The sequence below is a fragment of the Talpa occidentalis genome, unplaced genomic scaffold, assembly GCF_014898055.3.
Source record: "Talpa occidentalis isolate TD23 unplaced genomic scaffold, MPIMG_talOcc4v2.1 talOcc4.9, whole genome shotgun sequence".
NCBI lineage: Eukaryota > Metazoa > Chordata > Mammalia > Eulipotyphla > Talpidae > Talpa > Talpa occidentalis.
This window is the reverse complement of record NW_023605305.1, coordinates 41,831,331-41,850,043: the sequence shown is the minus strand read 5'-3', so window position 1 is coordinate 41,850,043 and position 18,713 is coordinate 41,831,331. Positions and strand designations below refer to the sequence as shown.

General features: G+C 37.3%; 1 protein-coding gene across 5 annotated transcripts in view; it reads right to left on the bottom strand.

Annotated features, from left to right (window-relative positions):
• DDAH1 (dimethylarginine dimethylaminohydrolase 1) overlaps positions 1-18,713 on the bottom strand; it is a 123,196-nt gene that overhangs the window by 11,826 nt on the left and 92,657 nt on the right. For all 5 annotated transcript variants that reach the window (XM_037498852.2, XM_037498850.2, XM_054690964.1 and 2 more), the window contains one exon: positions 18,193-18,312. In XM_037498852.2, the coding sequence (XP_037354749.1) occupies positions 18,193-18,312 (120 nt within the window). The remainder of the gene's footprint in view (positions 1-18,192; positions 18,313-18,713) is intronic.

Below are 18,713 nucleotides of genomic sequence, written 5' to 3'. Positions count from 1 at the left end.
TTGTGTGTATGTGTGTGTGTTTGTGTGTGTGTGTATTTAGAAGGATAAATCATTCAAGTCATGGCAATATACCTTCAGTGGTCCCATAAGAGCCTCGGCAAATTCTCTACCTCTCAGTCTGACTCAGGCACATCCGGCAGTAACTATGAAGCAGAAACATGGAATGTCGCACATTCCAGAGGAAGTGTTATTAAGGATTGTTATCAGTGCTGACTTCTTGTTTGTCAATGAAGAAACAAACTAAAATCTCCAAGGTTATGGCTACCTCAGAGTGTGCCCAGTTTCGCTGTAGCAACGGAGACCGTATTTCCTTTTCTGGTGTGCTTTAGTTACTTGGGCTCCAGCTGCCTTTTTCATCCCTCACCCTTATCTCCTAGAGTGGAAAATCCTCCAGCCTCCTTGGTTCCTATATGCTGGATTTGTTGTTGCATAGTTCAAGGCATTTATTCGAAATTCTAATCACTGCTTCTCTCTTGTTCTTTAATGTTTCTCTCTTTTCTGGGCCTTATGTTTATAATGTACCGTTTCTAATGGAGGCAGTCCTAAAATTACTGACATAAAGGCCAGAAACCAAACTAGCACTGTTTGAGGATAGTTTCATTTTGTCATTACTGTGAGGAAAGGATTTATAATATCCTTAGTGGGGAAATATCAGCTGGGAATAAAGTAATTTACTGATAAATTCTACTGAGAATTACTCTTAAAATAAATGTCTTAACAAAACCACCAAAGTTACCTTATGAGATGCCTTTTAATTAATTATCAAGGACCCATGGTTATCATTTTAAGACAGGTTAAAAAAATGTGCCAAAAGAAATGACTTTTAATAATAGAACAAGCCACATTTGGAACATTGAATGGTCTGCTTAATTGTGGACAGAAAAAAAAATCATGTCAGGCACAGTCTTTCTAAATGAAAAGGACTGAGGAAGTGCTAACTGAAGATAATAAATAAAAAATACTTTTTTCATGAAAAAGCTAAAGGTGTTTATTCCAAACACAAAATGTTTCTGGCTCTTGGGACAAAGACCAGGTTTCTCTCTTACAGTCAGAATGATTGCTTCCTTTCTCTTATGTTGTTATTCTCTGAATAAGACAGCCTGCTACTTATTTATAGCTGTGTTCAGGAGATGCTTGCATATATATAACACAGGGGACTTGTCATTCAGGGGAGAAAGCACACAAAAAAATTCAGTAGACTGTATCTTTCTCTAGCATCATTCCCTGTGGTGGCCTGTGATGTCTGAATAGGCATCCTATGAGGATGTGCTCAAACAGCTAGCCTGGCAGGGCATCACCTCAAAGAGCTTAGGCTCCCTCAAAGGAGAGCACAGCCAAGACCAGGCCAAGGAACAGGTTTTGTTTCCACTTCGTGGATGCATGGAAGCCTTTGTTAGAATATGAATATCATTCCAAATATTCTGAGAATGTGGTTGTTGGGCTTAGTTCTATGTTCCAACATTTTTTTTCCCTAAAAATGGGTGGAGGAGGTAGTATTGCTCCAGAGTTCTGTGTATTGTTTTAACCTCAGCAACTGTCCTAGGTTGTCACCAGCCAAAATAGAAAGGAGGAAGCCCCTAAATGCTCCACACGCTGCTACAAATTCTTCTCCCTAATAACAAATGATTCTATACCCTGAGAGGTCCCAGATCATGAGTTCCACAGGGCCATGGGGGAAGATCTCAGAAGTCAAATTGCTACTCTTAATGCCTTTTCTGACTTTTCCATTTCCCACAAATAAATAGAGTAATTCTCATTGGGAATGAATAAAATTGGTGTTTGGTTCAACTCAATAGTCCCTTAGGGAGTGCCTCTTTGGGTGGGGCCATGATGGCAGTGGGAGGTGGGAAAGAGAGAGAGAGGAAAGACCCGTTCTCACAGGGTCTGTCTCAGGCTGTGATGGGCTATAATTTAAGGCTGAGCAAATATGTGAAGGGTATACTAGCAGTAAAAACAAAGTCAACCTTACTTCTATCGTAGGCACCTCCTTCATGAAGAAGGCATTCAGTGGGAGAGAGGAAATGGCTCTGGGAATCATCTTGGCCACGTCCTCATAGTCTGTTACACAGCTGCTGGTTTGGAGGAACTGGCCCTGCTCCCCAGAGTGGAGCTGTCACAAAACAGAGTGGGAAATATCTGGCTTTCAGCCCGAGAGCATTTGCATGGAGAGTTGCATTAACAACCAAGCATTTCCGGCAGTTCCTAACATTTCTGGGAATTTTCTAATCCAAAGGACTGGATTCTCCCACTTGTTACTCATGGTTTCTTTGTAGTACACATTAATTATTTTCAAAAAATGTGTGGGCTATGTTGTTTCACAGGACAATTTAGGATTTACTGGTCAAGTACTAAAGCAAAGATACATCAAAGGTATTTAGATATATATAGGAGATATTCAGAAGTATATTTTAGCTCATTCATAATTCATCATCTGATGAAATATAATATGTACTCATCTCAACATATTAAAATTAAGCCAATATTAAAAACAACTGATATATAGATTCCTTGAGATAGACAACATTTGATGCTCAAGCATATTTCTCATTGTTACAATATTTAAAATCATTCATTTATTTATCCATCCACCAAGAGTTTGTGAGCCTGACAATATACCAGGCATCAAGTCTTGACAGTTCTTTTAAGGTTGAGTTAATATAGCTATGGATAACATTCTGGAATCGATGTTTTCATTTTTATAGTCTTTCCAGGAATCAGTTCAATCAGAACCTGTGAGAGAATGTCTTTCAAACATCCTCCCTGAATTGACAGGCTGTGCAGACCCTAAAAATGAGGTTACATAGTTCTTTTTAGTTAAATCTGGGCAAACCTTCAATGCTAAAATTCCCTTTGAAGCTAGCTGCCATTTCCTCCATACATTGTCTCTCATATTGGAGTTGCTACTTTTGCTCAAATCATATGGTCCACATAGTATGTGGAGGAAAGACTTCTTTTGTTATTCACACTGTAACCACAAGTCACATGAACCATTTCCGAAAAGGACCCTCAAAAACAATGGTTTCCATAGAAGGCTAGGCAAATCTTTCATACTCACAGAGGACCACTCTGAGCTCTGTGGGGAGCTGGTAAGCAGGGCTTTAGCAAGAGAAACAAAGGCGACTTCTAAGGGTGAGTCAGTACTGACTAGTTTTTGATTTCAGAGTAGAGAGGAAAGAAGTGCAGACCAAAGCATGCCTTCCAAAATGCAAAATCTGGGCTCTAACCCCTGCCTGTGCAGTTGACTTGGTTTTTGGGATCAGGCCTTGGCAATGCTTCCCCAGATACCTGCACCCTAAAATTTCACCATCAAAAATTAATTTCCTTGGATATTGGAAGCCTGGTGATCGTTCATGCTCTCTTGTGTCTTTAGATAGCAAGAAACAACTGGAGCATTTACTGAGCTGTCTTCTGTTTTATTGATGTTGCATCTATTCTTCATTCATTTCTCAAAATAATTCATTTTAACAGCTGAGAAAACCAAGGTTTAGAGAAATTTTGTAATTTGTCTAATCTCACTAACTGGCAATATATGAACTAAATTCCCCTGTGTATACAATTTATTTGACATGCACTTATTTTTAAAGTTTGCATTTAAATGCATTTTAGACAGAGAAGCTCTCATATCCTCTGAAGCCATGTGAGTTACTGGACTACATGGGTTAATTTTCTTAGTTTGCCATTCTGTTCTTTAAATAGATAAAAAGAAGAGCAAAGCCTTTGGTGATGAAAAAAGGCAGTGTGTGAAAAGGTATTATCTCCTTTTGAGTACAGAGGGACAGGCTCCAAGGTGGCCAAAGATTCAAACTTCGCAATGATGCTTAAGACCAGCCCTCATTATCTATCCCACTACTGGTAGATCAGTGCTTACTCTCTGTATTAGAATATGATTCCTCAGTTATCTGATCAGTAGGACAAGCATCTAAGTGTGTGTGTGTTTGTTGTTGCAGTAATTGTGATTGCTTTGCTTTGAGTCATTTAAAATCCTCTGCCTAGTTAGCCTGGCCATTAGTGAAAGGGTTGCCTGCGGGTAGGTAGGACTCTGTGTCCATATAAGAACATTCTTTTTTTCTGGAACAGGATGAAAAAAACCATCATTGGAACCTCCAATTATATTGCTCTACCTAACTATACTTTTAACCCAGATGGCTAAGCTCAAGGCATTAGTGTGCTAGTAAATGTGGGGGGTAGATATATATTCATAATGGATCCATGTAAATTTATTCTACATTTTCCTGAGATAAGGGACCAGTAATATTAATATATAATTTATAAAGACTAATAAAATGTTCAATACTATAAATTTCACAGTGCCAATTGATTCGCACTGCAGAGTTCAAGTATCTGAGGCCAATCCATAGTTGTAATTGACGAATTGGTAAAGTTCCAACATGGCTGCTGGTGGATTTTTTATTTTTACATTAATAAGGCAAATAAAATAATGAAGACATATACTGGAACTTTGCTTGTTTGGCAATGACGTGAATGACTTCTTTACTGAACTACATAACGGATTTTGAATACTGCAAGATTTCTTTATTTTCCCCTCATGTAATGGCCACACACGACATACTTTTTTAAAAAAATTTTAAAATTTATATCTGTTACATCACTGTGTATTCCCTATAAAATTCCCACTTCCAATTCACCCGTGAACCTTCATCATAGTCCTTTGTGCTCTTCTCTCCCCTGTTTCGATCCCTTTTCCTCCTTGACCCTTGCAGAATGTCTCTTCTTTATGTTTGCCTACTAGCTTTGTTTTGTTTTATTATTATTATTATTATCATTATTGCTATCCCCCCCCCATCCCTTATTTGGTTCCTCTATATTCCTCCAATAAGTGAAACCATTCAATATTTTTTTTTTTCCTTCTGGCTTATTTTACTGAGCAGACACATGACATACTTCTAAGTTTAATCTGCACAATCAAAATTTTCTCCATCACTTTCTTATGTTTTGATAATTAATAAAATGATAAATCAAGTCCTGTTTTATAGAATTTGCAGATTTCTGTGATGTAAACATTCCCACTGTGGCCAATTTCAAGTCACCCTTGAGACATTAGTGAGCAAGGAGTTGGAAAGAGATGCAGAGTGGCCCACATTATGTAATATTACCACCACACCGGCACCACAGATATAAATAATCCTAACAGCACAGTTAATAGTGAAATATAGTAACATAATTAGGAAGTGATGAGTTTTAAATATTTACTTCCTTTGTCTTTAATATAATTTATTTAAGAGTACATTTACATAATTTGATTTTTAATAATGGATGTGTTTAACAACCAGCTGGCAAAATTCCCAGAAATTTAACAATTGGCCCTGGTAGGTGGGTAGGAACTGGCTCCAGCATACCACTGCCCTACACAGGAGACTGCAAGATTTTACAAGACTTGGTTGCTGGATTTCAATGTAAGTTTGCCTTTTATAGAATGTTACCTAGTTTAGGCTGCCCTCCACTTTCTCTGTTAATGCTATGGATGCCTTTAGCTTTAAAATTTGGCTCATATAATTCTTGCTTCCTCATAAACAGACAACATTTGGGGATTAGTCTTCAATGAATTTATGAAATATACAGGTTTAAGGTATCATGAACACTTGGAAGAAAGGATGGCAAATTGAATGTGATAAGTACGAGGTTGAATTAATATTTACATTTTAATTTTTGGGTTACAGGTTTACTCCTCCATATGTGCACATGTTCCACTCATCCTAGGACCTTAACTTCACTGAAGTTGTAAAACATACAAGAGATGATGATTGGGTTTCCCTTTTCACTCTGATTGATTGGAAGCTCAAAGACTGTCTCACCACTAAAAAATGAATTGAATATTCATTCTTAAACTATTTCCAATTTAAAGGATTTTTATTTACTAGGTTTGGAGTAGGGCAAAGCATTAGCATTTCTTTTTGAATGATCCCTCAATGTGACTCTAATATGCAGATAAGATTAAGAATCAATATTCTGGTCCAACCACTATGGAAAGCTGTGTGGAGTTTCTTTAATCTTCTAAAAATGGTGCTTCCATATGATCCAGCAATCCCATTCCTAGGTATTTACCCAAAAGACACAAAAACATTAATTCAAAAGGACACCTGTACCACTATGTTTATTGCACCACTATTTACAATAGGTAAACTATGGAAACAACCCAAATGCCCAAAGATAGATGATTTGATCAAGATGTGGTACATATACACAATGGAATATTATTCAGCAATCAAAAACGATAAACACATGCCATTTGCAGGAATACGAATGGAGCTGGAAGGGATCATGCTCAGCAAAATAAGCCAGAAAGAAAAAGAAAAATACTGCATGGTCTCACCCATAGCAGGAATTTAGAAAACCTAAATAAAGTATCAGGAAAAAGACTAATTATAAAAAAGTGAAAATCAAAATCAACAGGCAACTATAAACCAGAGACACACTGAGGGGGGGGAAAGAGAAAGGAGTAGGATCAAAACAAGGTTGGGTGGGAATTGTATGGGGACTATAATCAAGATGAAAATGCATACATTGTACAAAAATGAAAAATGATGTAAAAATATATATAAAATAAAAAAGAACCAATATTCTGTGCTTTCTCTATAACTTCTACCAATTTTTTTTTTGGAATGGCTTAGTGAAGGAGGGGAAAAGGCAAAAGCTTATATTTTCATGTTATTTTTGGCTTCAGCTTCCACTGAATTAGATCCATTTGGAGGCACAATTATTTCATATGTGCTGTCCTTATTTTAAACCATGTCCACTTAAGCAGGGACCTCAGTCTTTCTGCTTGCTTCAAAAAAACCTATTTGCACAGGATAATAGATTTTTCTCCAGTTTCACAGGTTGAGTATTGCAGTGATATGAACACTTAGAATAGAATATCAGAGCTGGTATTCTTCACAGGTTTGACAACCCTGCTTTATGTTTCAGACCTCTCCAGAATCCATTTTCTTTCCCTTCCCCTATGTCCACATTCCTATTGCTTCTCAGGACATTTTTGCCTTCTCTTTTGTTCTATTGTTTTCTGCTAACTCCAAGCTTTCAGGGGACTTACCTTTCACTCCAAAAGACTTCTTGTATTTTCCTAAGCAAAAGCAATTCTTTCTCAAAAGAAGTTTATGGGTTAGCTCTTCCAAAGTGTGGACAATGTGATTGCTTCTCCTATACCTATTGCCAGCTTTCTTATTTTTTTAAATTATTTTATTTTATGTATTTTTACATCATTTTTCATTTTTGTACAATGTATGCATTTTCATCTTGGTTATAGTCCCCGTGAAATTCCCACCACCCATTCACCCTTAAACCATCACCATAGTCCCTTGTACTCTTCCCACCCCTGTTTTGATCCTGCTTGAAGTCACTGTACTCCACTGAGGAAAAGCCAATTTTAGGATAGAGTTCATTTGTGGAAGGTAATGAGAGATCAAAAAAATCTGGTTCTCTGGTGGCATCACTCAGCTAACTAATTAAACTTAACTCGAAAGTCAGTGTTACTTCAGAACTTTCTAGTTATACGGACCAATACATTTCTTTCATTGTTTTATTGGGCTTGAACTGGGTTTTAGCTAGTGAAGACAAACAGCCTGTATTAATAGGACTAAACCTGGCTGTAAATCTCTAAAGTGTCTTCATGAAAGTTTATTTCTCTCTCCTAGAAAGGAGTTTTGAAGTTATACTGTTGTTTGATGACTTAACAGTTATTAGACACCCAAGCTCTTTCTAGAGTTTTGCTTTGTCCTACCTAGGATATAGCCCTTGTGCTCATGGTACAAAATGGCTGTTGGTGCTCCACCCATCACATCCTTTTTTTCAAGCATCACGGTTCAGAAGGGAGAAGGGCACAACTCCCTTTCAAGAAGGCTTCCTGGTTTCATAGCCAGCACTTCTACTTTCATTTCTCTGGGCAATACTTAGTCCCATTATTATAACTCATGCGAAGAAGACTAAGAAAAGTAGATTTTACTTAAAGTGGCAATGTGCCATTTAAAACTCAGTTTGCTTAATAAAAGGAAGGGTGGAATGGAAATTAGAGAAAACAACTAAGTGATTGTCATCCAATGATTTAAAGTATGTAGTCTTTTCACCCCAAAATACATATTTTGACTTCTGCCTCTTTAGGTGATTGACATACTATTTGAATTCAATTGAATCAAGCCATCCAAGTCATCCTAAGAGTCAGATGATCATTTAAAGGCCTCCAGGGAGGCACAGTGACATTACTGGGGCTTTGTGCAATGCTTGGCATGTGATAGGTGTTCAGTGTATTGAATGCTGAATGAATGAATGATCTTTTGGTAGTGCATTTCAGCATTCTAATAACTTAAACTCCTCCTAAAACATCCTACTGCAATTTCCTATGAGACACATTTAGAGCTTAACCTTCACTAAAGAGCTGCCATTGGCACTTATGACATATCCCACTGCACAATCAATATTGGTACCTGAATTTCTGACTTCACTCAGCTTTGGTTGCTCACTAGGGATAGGGACCTTTCTCAAATTCTGCCTTTTGAAATGGGACCAGAAACACTCCTTACCCAAATAGAGATGTGGATTTCTCTCCTCTTTCTACTGTTTGAGGAATTTTGTACCACATTTGTTTTCAAGCCTCAGGACTTTAGAGTTGGGAAGGAATGTAGATTTTTCTATTCAAATCTGAGGGCTTATGTAACTAATGAGAACTAGAGCAAGAAACACCCACTGCAAATAGATTGTATTTTATTATGTAAATGTTATCAACAGAAAGAAGGCACTAGATAGAAAATTGATAAATATCCTGTATTCTATAAACATTTCCTCTAAAATGGCAGCATTTTGGAGACAATTTAGCTCTTCACAAGCATTTGTATTTTAATAATCTGGTGGAGTTCTGCCTGGTTTTCTTCCACATGAAAGCTTTTTCTCTGAAGTTAGCTATTTTATTTGATATGCTATTATTCTGAATGATATTACGTGGCTTTTTTTTTTTTTTGGTGAAGAACAAGGCAATTTACTTTTGGACCAAATTTTTCCCTCTAGCCCTCAAATGCTAATGTAAGAACTGATGCCTGGTAAATTCATAGACGGAATCAATGTTTCTTACAGTGTGGTCTCTGGATTGCCTGCATTAAAATCATGTGGGGGTTCCTGGGCTCCATCCCAGTCATGTTGAATCAGAATTTCTTACAGTGAACCCCAGGAATGTAATGTATATTTTAAATGTGATATGCACTCAATGTGATTCTTGGCTTCACTAAATTGGAACCACTAACTTACACTATTCAAATTAAATTAACACAACCTTCACAACTAAAAGGTATTATTATTGTCATTTATATTACACATATTTGTAGCAAATCTTATGAGCTCTTATGACTTTTCAAGGTGTGGATAAAATAGGAATGAATAAATAGAAAATGTACATAATAATGTAACAGATTTAGTATCTTTCACTTTGTTTCTAATCTTTTTTTTTTTTGAGGGGGGGATCCTGTATCATGACTCACCTCTGGATATGTGGTCATAGCTTTGAACTTGGTCCCATTTCAGAAAGAGATAAAGAAGGGGAGCTGCTTTAATCTATCTCCAAAGCTCTTTCACATCTGTAGAGGGAGATTGTGTAATACTGGACCAGAAACCACAGAATTCATTGACCATTCAATGATAAATTAAAAATAGATTTAGAAATATTTTTAAAGATAGCTGACCTAAAATGACATTTTAAAAGATGAAAACAAGGAGAAATATATTAAGTGATTATTAAGACTAGGAAGACTAGTAGAATGGTTAGCAGGGAGGTGGTGGAAAATTTAATTTTAATATGTTTCTTAATGTCATTATTTCCAAATCCCAGTTTTGTATCAGGTAGTGTATATGTTTTCCCTAGAGACATGGTTAAAAGACATGGTTAAAATGTCACTTCTAATTTAGCATCTATGTTTTTTTTTACCATATACCTTACTAACTTTAAGCCAAGCAATAGGATACTCATCAACACCTAAGCCATTTAATACACGTGATTTCCACAGGGTAACCCAAAACTCAGTATTCCTCTTTCCAGCTCAGTGATACCTTTCTTAATCCCTGAAACATGAAGGGTACTGGTATTGGCAAGACCGAGAGGGTCACATAGGTCATGCCATGATGCACATATTCAGTCCATGAGTGTTCTGATTTTTACCAACTCAATTTAACCAAGAAACAATAGGACACTGCCAGAGATGGAGGGCATGCAAAAGTGAAAGTGATTTTTTGGGTGTCCCTTGGGAGTAAAGATAATTTTTAAAAAAATGGAAAAGGATAAAGGACAGCGACTCCAAATCCAGATGAGCCACTGATTGCTGCCAATGGAAACTGAAACCGGAGCCAAGCCTGTCGGTGTCTTACGAGCTTAGACATCGGATGTCTACCAGCACTGTGGTCAGCTGGACCTGTCTGAGTATAGCTCAGTTCCCAAAATCTGAATCTAGGTCAGTAAAATCCAGCAACATGCTTGTGCCTACCAATTTTCTATGGTTTACTCCTGTGCAGGAGATGAGGAGAACTGAGTTCACAGTGACAGGGAAGTTTGAATTCTTTTCCAAAAATTCCCATCAAAGACACCCTATCTGTAGTTAGACCTAACGTCACTTTGCTTATCATTGTCCCCCAGATCTTAGTACAGTGCTTGGTACAGAGCAGGAATTCTCTAAATACCTGTCAAAGAGTCCATCTGTTCCTTTTTCATCCCTTGCTCTTCAAAGTCTACCATGCACAAAGTTCTGTTACTTCCCTAAATGGACCTCACCTTCTGCACTGACCTTTCTATTTTCACAGACACTTTTTTAGTCCAGACCCTCTTCTCCTTTATTTTTTGTCAGTGTGCTGGTATCTACTTGGTTTTATTGCTCCTAATTTTTATTCCTGTTCAATTATGACAGTACAATGCCATGCAGATTATTTCTGAAATACCTTTTCTATCTCTGCTAACAAACCTTGGCTCCCAACAATTGGTAGATAAGAAGATTCCAAGGCTTTTGGACCAGCCCCAACTTCTATCTAGGACCTCAACTCTCTCTTTCCCTGTAAACACCTTAATCTAGTCATAGGATAGATACCCCCCTCATCCGCCAATTGTCCTACTTGTAACATCCACTCCTCCTCTGTGCCAGCTATGGCTTGATGTTCATTCAGATCCACTCAGACCTGACTGAACCTTACCTCCTGTGATCACTCCTGTCTACTGATCAGTACTCTCACTTCTGCTAGGACCCTGCTTCATGGTTTGGGCATTTACCTTGTATAACACGGTGATAGTATTTATCTTTTACTGTTCTGTCCTGCTTTTCCAATTAAGTTGGAGGGATCTTGGGGGGCAGAGACTTATCTATCTCAGTGTTCCATATGCTTGGGACAGAATATTTTTTTATATTTGCTGCTCTCAGTAAATGGCACTGCTATATGTTGCTCAAGAAACCCAAACCTCAAGATTAACTGTAACTATTTTTAGTTGCCTTTCCCTCCTCCTGGCCCACAATTATCTGCTAAAAGTCTTTTTTGCACACAGCCATAAAAAGAGGTTTGGGGAAGCTTACTTTTATTTTTTTATCAGATTTTTATATATGAATTAGAAATTATGTCATTTGTTAGATAACTGATATAATAGTTACATATGTAATTGAGGCCTCCTCAAATTAAAATGGAACTAGGTTAGAACCTTCTGTGGTTTTCTATCCTCAAACAGGAATGAAGATGTTCAGGTAAGCACAAGTCTGCCATCATTCACAGTCACTGAAAGGACAATGTCAGTGGTTAAGGGGCTTAAGGAAACACTTTGGGATGATCCATATTGTAGGTGATTTATAAATACATGGTAGCGACTTCTTGCTAAGTGTTCTGCACACCCCATATTTAAGACATGGGCATCATGAAATTTCCAGTGGGAAGGAACAAAACTCTCATTTCCTAGTGAGGCTGACTCAACTTTATTCCTTCAGGGAGGGAATGAGTACAGGACACAGTCATGCAGGAGGCAGAGCCAGAATGACAGCAGTGAATTTGGATTCTAAGTTCTCTGCTTTGTCCTCATGACCCTTGTGGCCTTTAGATATCTATGCTTCTTTAATAGACTCAACATATGATTATTTTAAATAACAACAGCAACAATAATACTAAGAAAAATTAGCAGGCAACCATAAATCAGAAACAGTCTGTGAGGAAGGTAGAGGAAAAGGGATCAAAACAGGGGAGAGAAGAGCACAAAGGACTATGGTGAAGGTTCATGGGTGAACTGGTAGTGGGAATTTTATGGGGAATACACAATGATATAAAAGACATAAATAAAAAAATTTTAAATGTGATTATTTTAAAAAGAAGTTCTTTTCTATCATCAGTAATCGTATAAAGTTTTTCTTTTCTTTGGCACAGATCTTTATACATCAAGATCAGGTCCCATTAGATTTTGTTCTATGTGTTGGAGCAAAAGGTATAGAAAATGTCAAGTGCAAATTTCTGGTTTTCAGAAAAAGGTAACAGTAGTGATTTTTGGAGATTTGAATTATTTTAATAAAGATTTTTAGCGCACCAAATGTATTGAATTATCATGTCCAAGTTATTATCCCATTAAAAGTATTTTAAGTTTCTATAATTTTGAACTCTAGACTGCAAAAACATAAGGAGTTTCTAGCTTTCTCTGACTTAAATTTGGATAGCTTCTCTAATTTTACTGCTATTGGGAATATGTTCTATTGTAGCTATATTTTCTAGGTGTTGACCTTTTCAGGTGCACATTATCAGGACTCTATGCTAGGTATTTTGGAAGTCGCAGGAATCCAGACTATCTCTCAATTTAGGCTGTGTACCAGTCTCTTGTGGGATTTTAAAAAACGTGAATGCCAGGGCTCAATACCAGACCCAGAACATCAGCATTTCCTGCAATAGGCCCAGGGAAGTATGTTTCAGAAAACTCTTCACTTCTCCTTAGGAACCATAATTCAAGGTCACATAGAGACATAGCTTTCATGCATGAGAGTTTTGGATTGAAAGGTCCCTTAAAAGGTCATTTGCCTAGTCACCCCAACTGTTGTTTGAATTCCTCCTATCACATCCCATAGGGTCTGTTGACTACTTTTTGATGTCCCATTGTATAATGGACAGAATGAACATCACTTTAAATATATTTCCTTCCTTCTTTCCTTCCTTTTTTATTTTTAAATCTCTGACGTTTTCTTGAACATTCAAAAAGAAAAACATACATTATTATTCCCTTTCTCCTAGTTGGCCAATTTTACCTTCTTCCTGTCTTGGGACTAGTGCTGAAATTCAGAATGCCTGTTCTGGTCTCACAGCTTAAGATTATTTATTACCCTATCATGCCAAAGCATTTTATTCTGGCCACCCCATATTGCTGGCACATAGCTCTGGGAATATTGTCAGATAAGGCAACTGCTGCCAGGAAAAGGAACATAAACAGTTGTTAAAAACTCACAGACTATTTGGTTTTGTGCTTTAATTTCTTAATTCATGCATGATAGATTAAAAAAAATCATTGTTTTATGGATCTGGTGACTACAACTGGAACAGACAACCAGATAATTAGATGAAATTAAACCTACAAAGGCACTGTCAGCATGCCCCTCACAGTAGAGACCCAGCAGGGAAAATCTTGTGGCCATACAGTATAATTTCCTGTGACAACACAACTAAAAATGCAAAGTCTTTATTTTTCCATTTAATTCATCCTATTTATACTAGTTAGTTCTATTTTGTCTTTGAGTTTTGCTATTGCTGTTCTAGTTGTCACTAAAGGAAATTCCAGGGCATGTAAAACCATACAAAACCCAAAAACATTAAGGGTTTTTCCATCTTCATTTTTTTGTATGACTATCTATAAAATAACATGGACATTTTTGGACATAAAAATCAATGTTGAAGCTGAGTCAAAATGAGAGGAAATACTGTTTGAGTGACCTCTATAACATAGTCATTTAAAAGAAAAGCAAGTGGAATGCTATGCAATTTAAATTTGGTGCAAAGCAGTCCATAGTCTCATTCAAGGAATTTTACAAATGAAGTTAGTTATTTCAGGAAGTAGATAAGAAACATAAAAGAGATTCCATCAAGATGTATTATGAGCATTTTCATTTAAAATTACAAGTCTACTGGAATTCCATTTAGTATATATTAGTTCATTTACATGACAAAAACAAAAAAAATGGGGTGTGTATCTTATAAATCTTTTTCTACCACATCATTTTAGTATTTCTGTCAAAGGCATTTTAAAATAATAAATTGTTGTGATGCAAAATAATTGCATTATTAATAAGAGAAAGGACATTAAACAAAACAGCAGGTGCCAAAAGGAGAAAATCACTGGTCTCCCGCATGGGAGTTAGTGAGATGAGAATGTTCACCTTTTTTGCCCAGTCAGCAGATGGCACAGTCCCCCAACTCAATACCTAAGCCCTTGGAGCTCACGTCCATCAGCAGCTTCCTCATCTGATTAATTTCAGGAAGGTGTTAGCTAAGTATCACTCTCTACCCATCTCTCCCTTTCCTTCCTTCCTACCTCCCCTGCAACCCTGCCTTCATCCTTCCTTCCTTTTTTTTTCTTTCACTCACAATTAACTAGAAGAATGAATACAACCTAGAAGATTGAGTTAAAAATCATTACTGTGAGTTCCTCCTGAGAGCAAAAATTACAATCTGTCTTCTTGAGATAGAAAGCATATAATTAATTCAGGTTCCTGGAAAGAGGTCGAACTTGGCATGGATCTAGAAAAAGAATGAGTGAGATGTGGTTCAGATCTACTCTTAACTATGTCTTTTTTTCCTTTCCAACTTTATGAAAGTATAATTGACAATTATAAATTGTATATACTTATGATATACAAGGGTTGAGGGAGGGAGAAAATGAGGAGATATAAGGGGTACAATGTTTTAGTATTTTTTTCTTTATTAAAAAATAGGTCAGTCTGTTTTTTATGAGTCACCCTCATCATCTGTAAGGTAAAGCAGGGGTTTGAGAGTTAGACGGACCTAGCTATTGCAGAATTACTTCTGTAAGTTAATCATAACTCACATCCAACAACTAAGTGTGTGTGTGTGTATGGTTTTTTTCTAGACTTAAAAAAAAATTAGAGTGTAACCTACTAAGCGATTTGCCAGAGCACAACTCCCTCCCTCTTTCTTAAAGTAACCACTAATCTGATTGCTAAAAGTACAGGGTAGTTTTGTCTCTTGTTTAACATTAAAAAAATGAAATAATAGAATACGTATTCTTTTGGAAGTTGGCTGCTTTTACTTGTATTATGTTTGTGAGCAGCACTTCCAGCTGTGCAGCAACTGGAATTCTCATTTTCTTTGAGAAAGCAAACATTCTGCTGGAAAAATCCTAGTAATATAATGCTTGTGATGTATTAATTAATCTTGCATTATTTTCTTTCATGACTGGAGGGGGAGGATGAAGGTGGTGGTTACCCAAGGGCATGAGGGGATGGTGGAACATATAGGAGAAAAACTATAGAAATTGAAGGCTGCTGTCAAGATTAATTTTCCTTAGATAACAGCATTTATAGAACAAGAATTGTTGCTAAATTTCTTTAGGAATTTGTCCAGTCTCCAGTATTTTAGCCACATCAATGGTAAAATGTAGTAATAATATGTCCTCCTTTTTTCCTTCTCTGGATTAAATATACTGTGTGTTCAATGTATATTAAATGTACCATGTATTAAATGTGTTCTGGGTTTTTAAGTAGAGATTTGCTAAAGTCTTCCTAGATGCTTTCATTTGAATGTACAATGCACTCTCTATTAAATCTACTACAACCTAGATAGGTATGATTACTATCTCTGTAAGAACCCACTTCATTAACCAAGAATAGACTGCAACCCATTACAAAGTGTTTCAAATGCAATGAGATTACCCAGAAACCCTTGGGCTCTCAGGTTTGCATGAATATGTAAGAAGTAGTTTTCAGATTCTGAAGGAAGCAAATGCACAGCAAGCAGTGACAGATGTGGGAAGTAATCAACCTTTCAATGTTGGTAAGGAAGACACAATTCACCTCTGTTTAAATGCTATGCCCTTCAAATAGATGCCCAAGTGACCAAGGGCTTCTCCATAGACACAGAGCTAGACATCAAGATTTGCATGGGAAAATCAGACAGCTGGAACCACACTCATATTTTCCCTGAGACAGGTAAGATTCAGGCAAAAAATGGAAAGAGGGAGTTAGCTGGAGAAAGGGGTGAGGAAAACAGGGATCTCAGCTAGAATCAGTTTGTGGCAAAATAATCAGGAAAGCTTCTCCAATAGAAAAATAATTTGGTGGGGTGACAATTAGGGAGAGGAATGTCAAAGCCCAGGAAACCTGATTCTAGAACCATTAAAACCAATTCACAATGCTTTATTTCATTTCTCAGTATTTTTGCCTGTGAAATGGGGGAGGGGGGAAGCCCTATATGCTTTCACCTATTTCTGACCTGAGAACTCTTACCTTCACTACAAGGTTATACGAACTTTTTGATGCTAGGAATATGGCAAGTGGGCATTTGTCAACTCCACAGGCCCATGGTTTAGGAAGCACATTTGCTGATACAAAATACAATATACAAAGAATGTCTGTTTTGTCAGTGAGGATTATTTATAGCTTCTGCCACAGAAAGTTTCAAACAGAGGGTGAATATCATTAACATTAAGTCAAATGAACGCTGTAGGAAGGAGAACAATAAGATCCTAATAGGATGCCCTCAAAAAAAAAAAAAAAACGTGGTCTCAGAGGAAAGGAAGGATGGAGAATGACAGAGAGTTGCCAAAATAGGTTTGGGATTTGGCTATCTTTTTCCAGGTCATCAGTAGTTCTCTTTTCTGATTGCAGGGGTTTCCCCCTCCAATATTTTTTGCAAAAGGAATGATGGTCCAGTATCTCTAAATCAATATATTCCCTTTTGCTTAGAGACCTGTGAGTACCCAGTCTCCTGCTTCTTGGAGATTCTATCATGATACCATCTTTCCCTCAAACAGAAAGCTGACAAATCCTTCCAGATGAATGAGACAAAACACATTCTCCAAAGGAAACAAATAAAAAGCAACCATAGTACAAATCATGTTTTGAGACAGATTGCTCAGTGGCAATTGTTCAAAGTCCTACAAATACACTCAAAGATTCAGTTTGAGAAAAGCTGGGAAGAAAGACTGGCTAAAGAAGTGGCAGTTAATGTAGGAGGCAAAGTGTACCAAGTTTAGTGCTGAGGTAGAAAAGTTAAGGACCTGAGAGGACAAACAGGTAAATTGTATACACAGATTTCCTCTTGGCCTACGAGAAGTCTTTGACTTTGGTCCTTTAGTTAGTTATGTATGTTGTGCAGGGCTACCTGAAAGGAAGGATTAGGAGTCCCACCAACAGGGGTGAGTCACTTGTTCTATGCTCATCTGCAAAATGTAGATAATACCATCTCCCCTCCTCATGCCTTATTGACTCACTTACTCATTTATTCACTCACTAGGTATTTACTATGGGCCCATGATGGCCCAAACACAATGGTGAGCAAAACAGAAATGGTCTTTGCTCTAATGGAGCATCCAGCCCATCTCATAGGGTAGTTAGTTACAGGGAAGGAACGTGCCTTTTAGCTGTGAAGCATGATAACAATGGAAGGTCATCTTCCTTATCAGTGATTTCCACTCTTGATCTAGCTGTGTGATGTGGGAAGATCATATTTTTTCTGGGTTTTCTGATTCTCATCTAAGCAATAAGAGAAATTCATGATCTAAAATTTAAGTATTCCAAATATAAATGAAGAAGTTAATATTTTCAGGTTCTTCTGAATCATGGATTTCTAAAAAATTATTATAAAATAGTCCAGACATACAGAAGGATACAAATAATATAATAACTCCTTTTGTACCAATTACCTGACTTAGGAGATAAAACTTTATGAAGAGCTTTACTGGTGGCATGTCCTCTTTTTCCTCAAAGAAAACACTGATGAGTTGGCTGCTTTTTTATTCTGAACCATGTCCTTTCTAGGAAACCTGGTGTCTAAGTAAGAATGGTTCACCAGTGAAGAGATCTTCCTACACTTTGGTGTTCCTCATTCCTAATGAGTGTGAAGTCACAGCAGCTCAAGTACCAGCCAGTTCTCTCCTGGCAAACTTACTTGCCACCCACCCAGCAGACTGTATTAGAAAAACCATGCAATAAGCATGCTACATTTGCACGAGTAGAGTTTTATATTTACCTTAAGGGCCTTCTGCGCAGATTCACTGGATCCAATTGCGATTAGGTTAGGCCCAGCCATGCTGCAGAAACTCTTCAAATGCAAAGCATCAATTACCGGGACTGTGGAAACCGCATAGTCCTATGCATATAATAGAAACATGCAGTTTGGCATTGCAGAATAATTCTAACACTAATTAAAACCTATCTGAAACACTTCCATCCCTCTGGAGGTTGTCAGGGGCCCTGAGTATCTGGAAGGGAAATTGGGACCCAAAGGGTTTGGTTTTGCCAGTGAAAAGAAGGCTGCTTCTAAGATGAAAGTATAGCCCCTCCTTCTAGATGTGTGATTGACTGTCAGATTCAGTTGTGTGTTAACAGCTTCACATGCTGTTTGATTTGTGGAGTAGGTATCTATGGAAGTATATGAATAGCCTGTGTAAACTGTGTCTTGAATCTTCATGGGGATGAGAACTTCTAGGGGATTGTATCCTTACTAAGCAGTCTGATGAGATAATCTATTAATATCAATCAATGGAATAA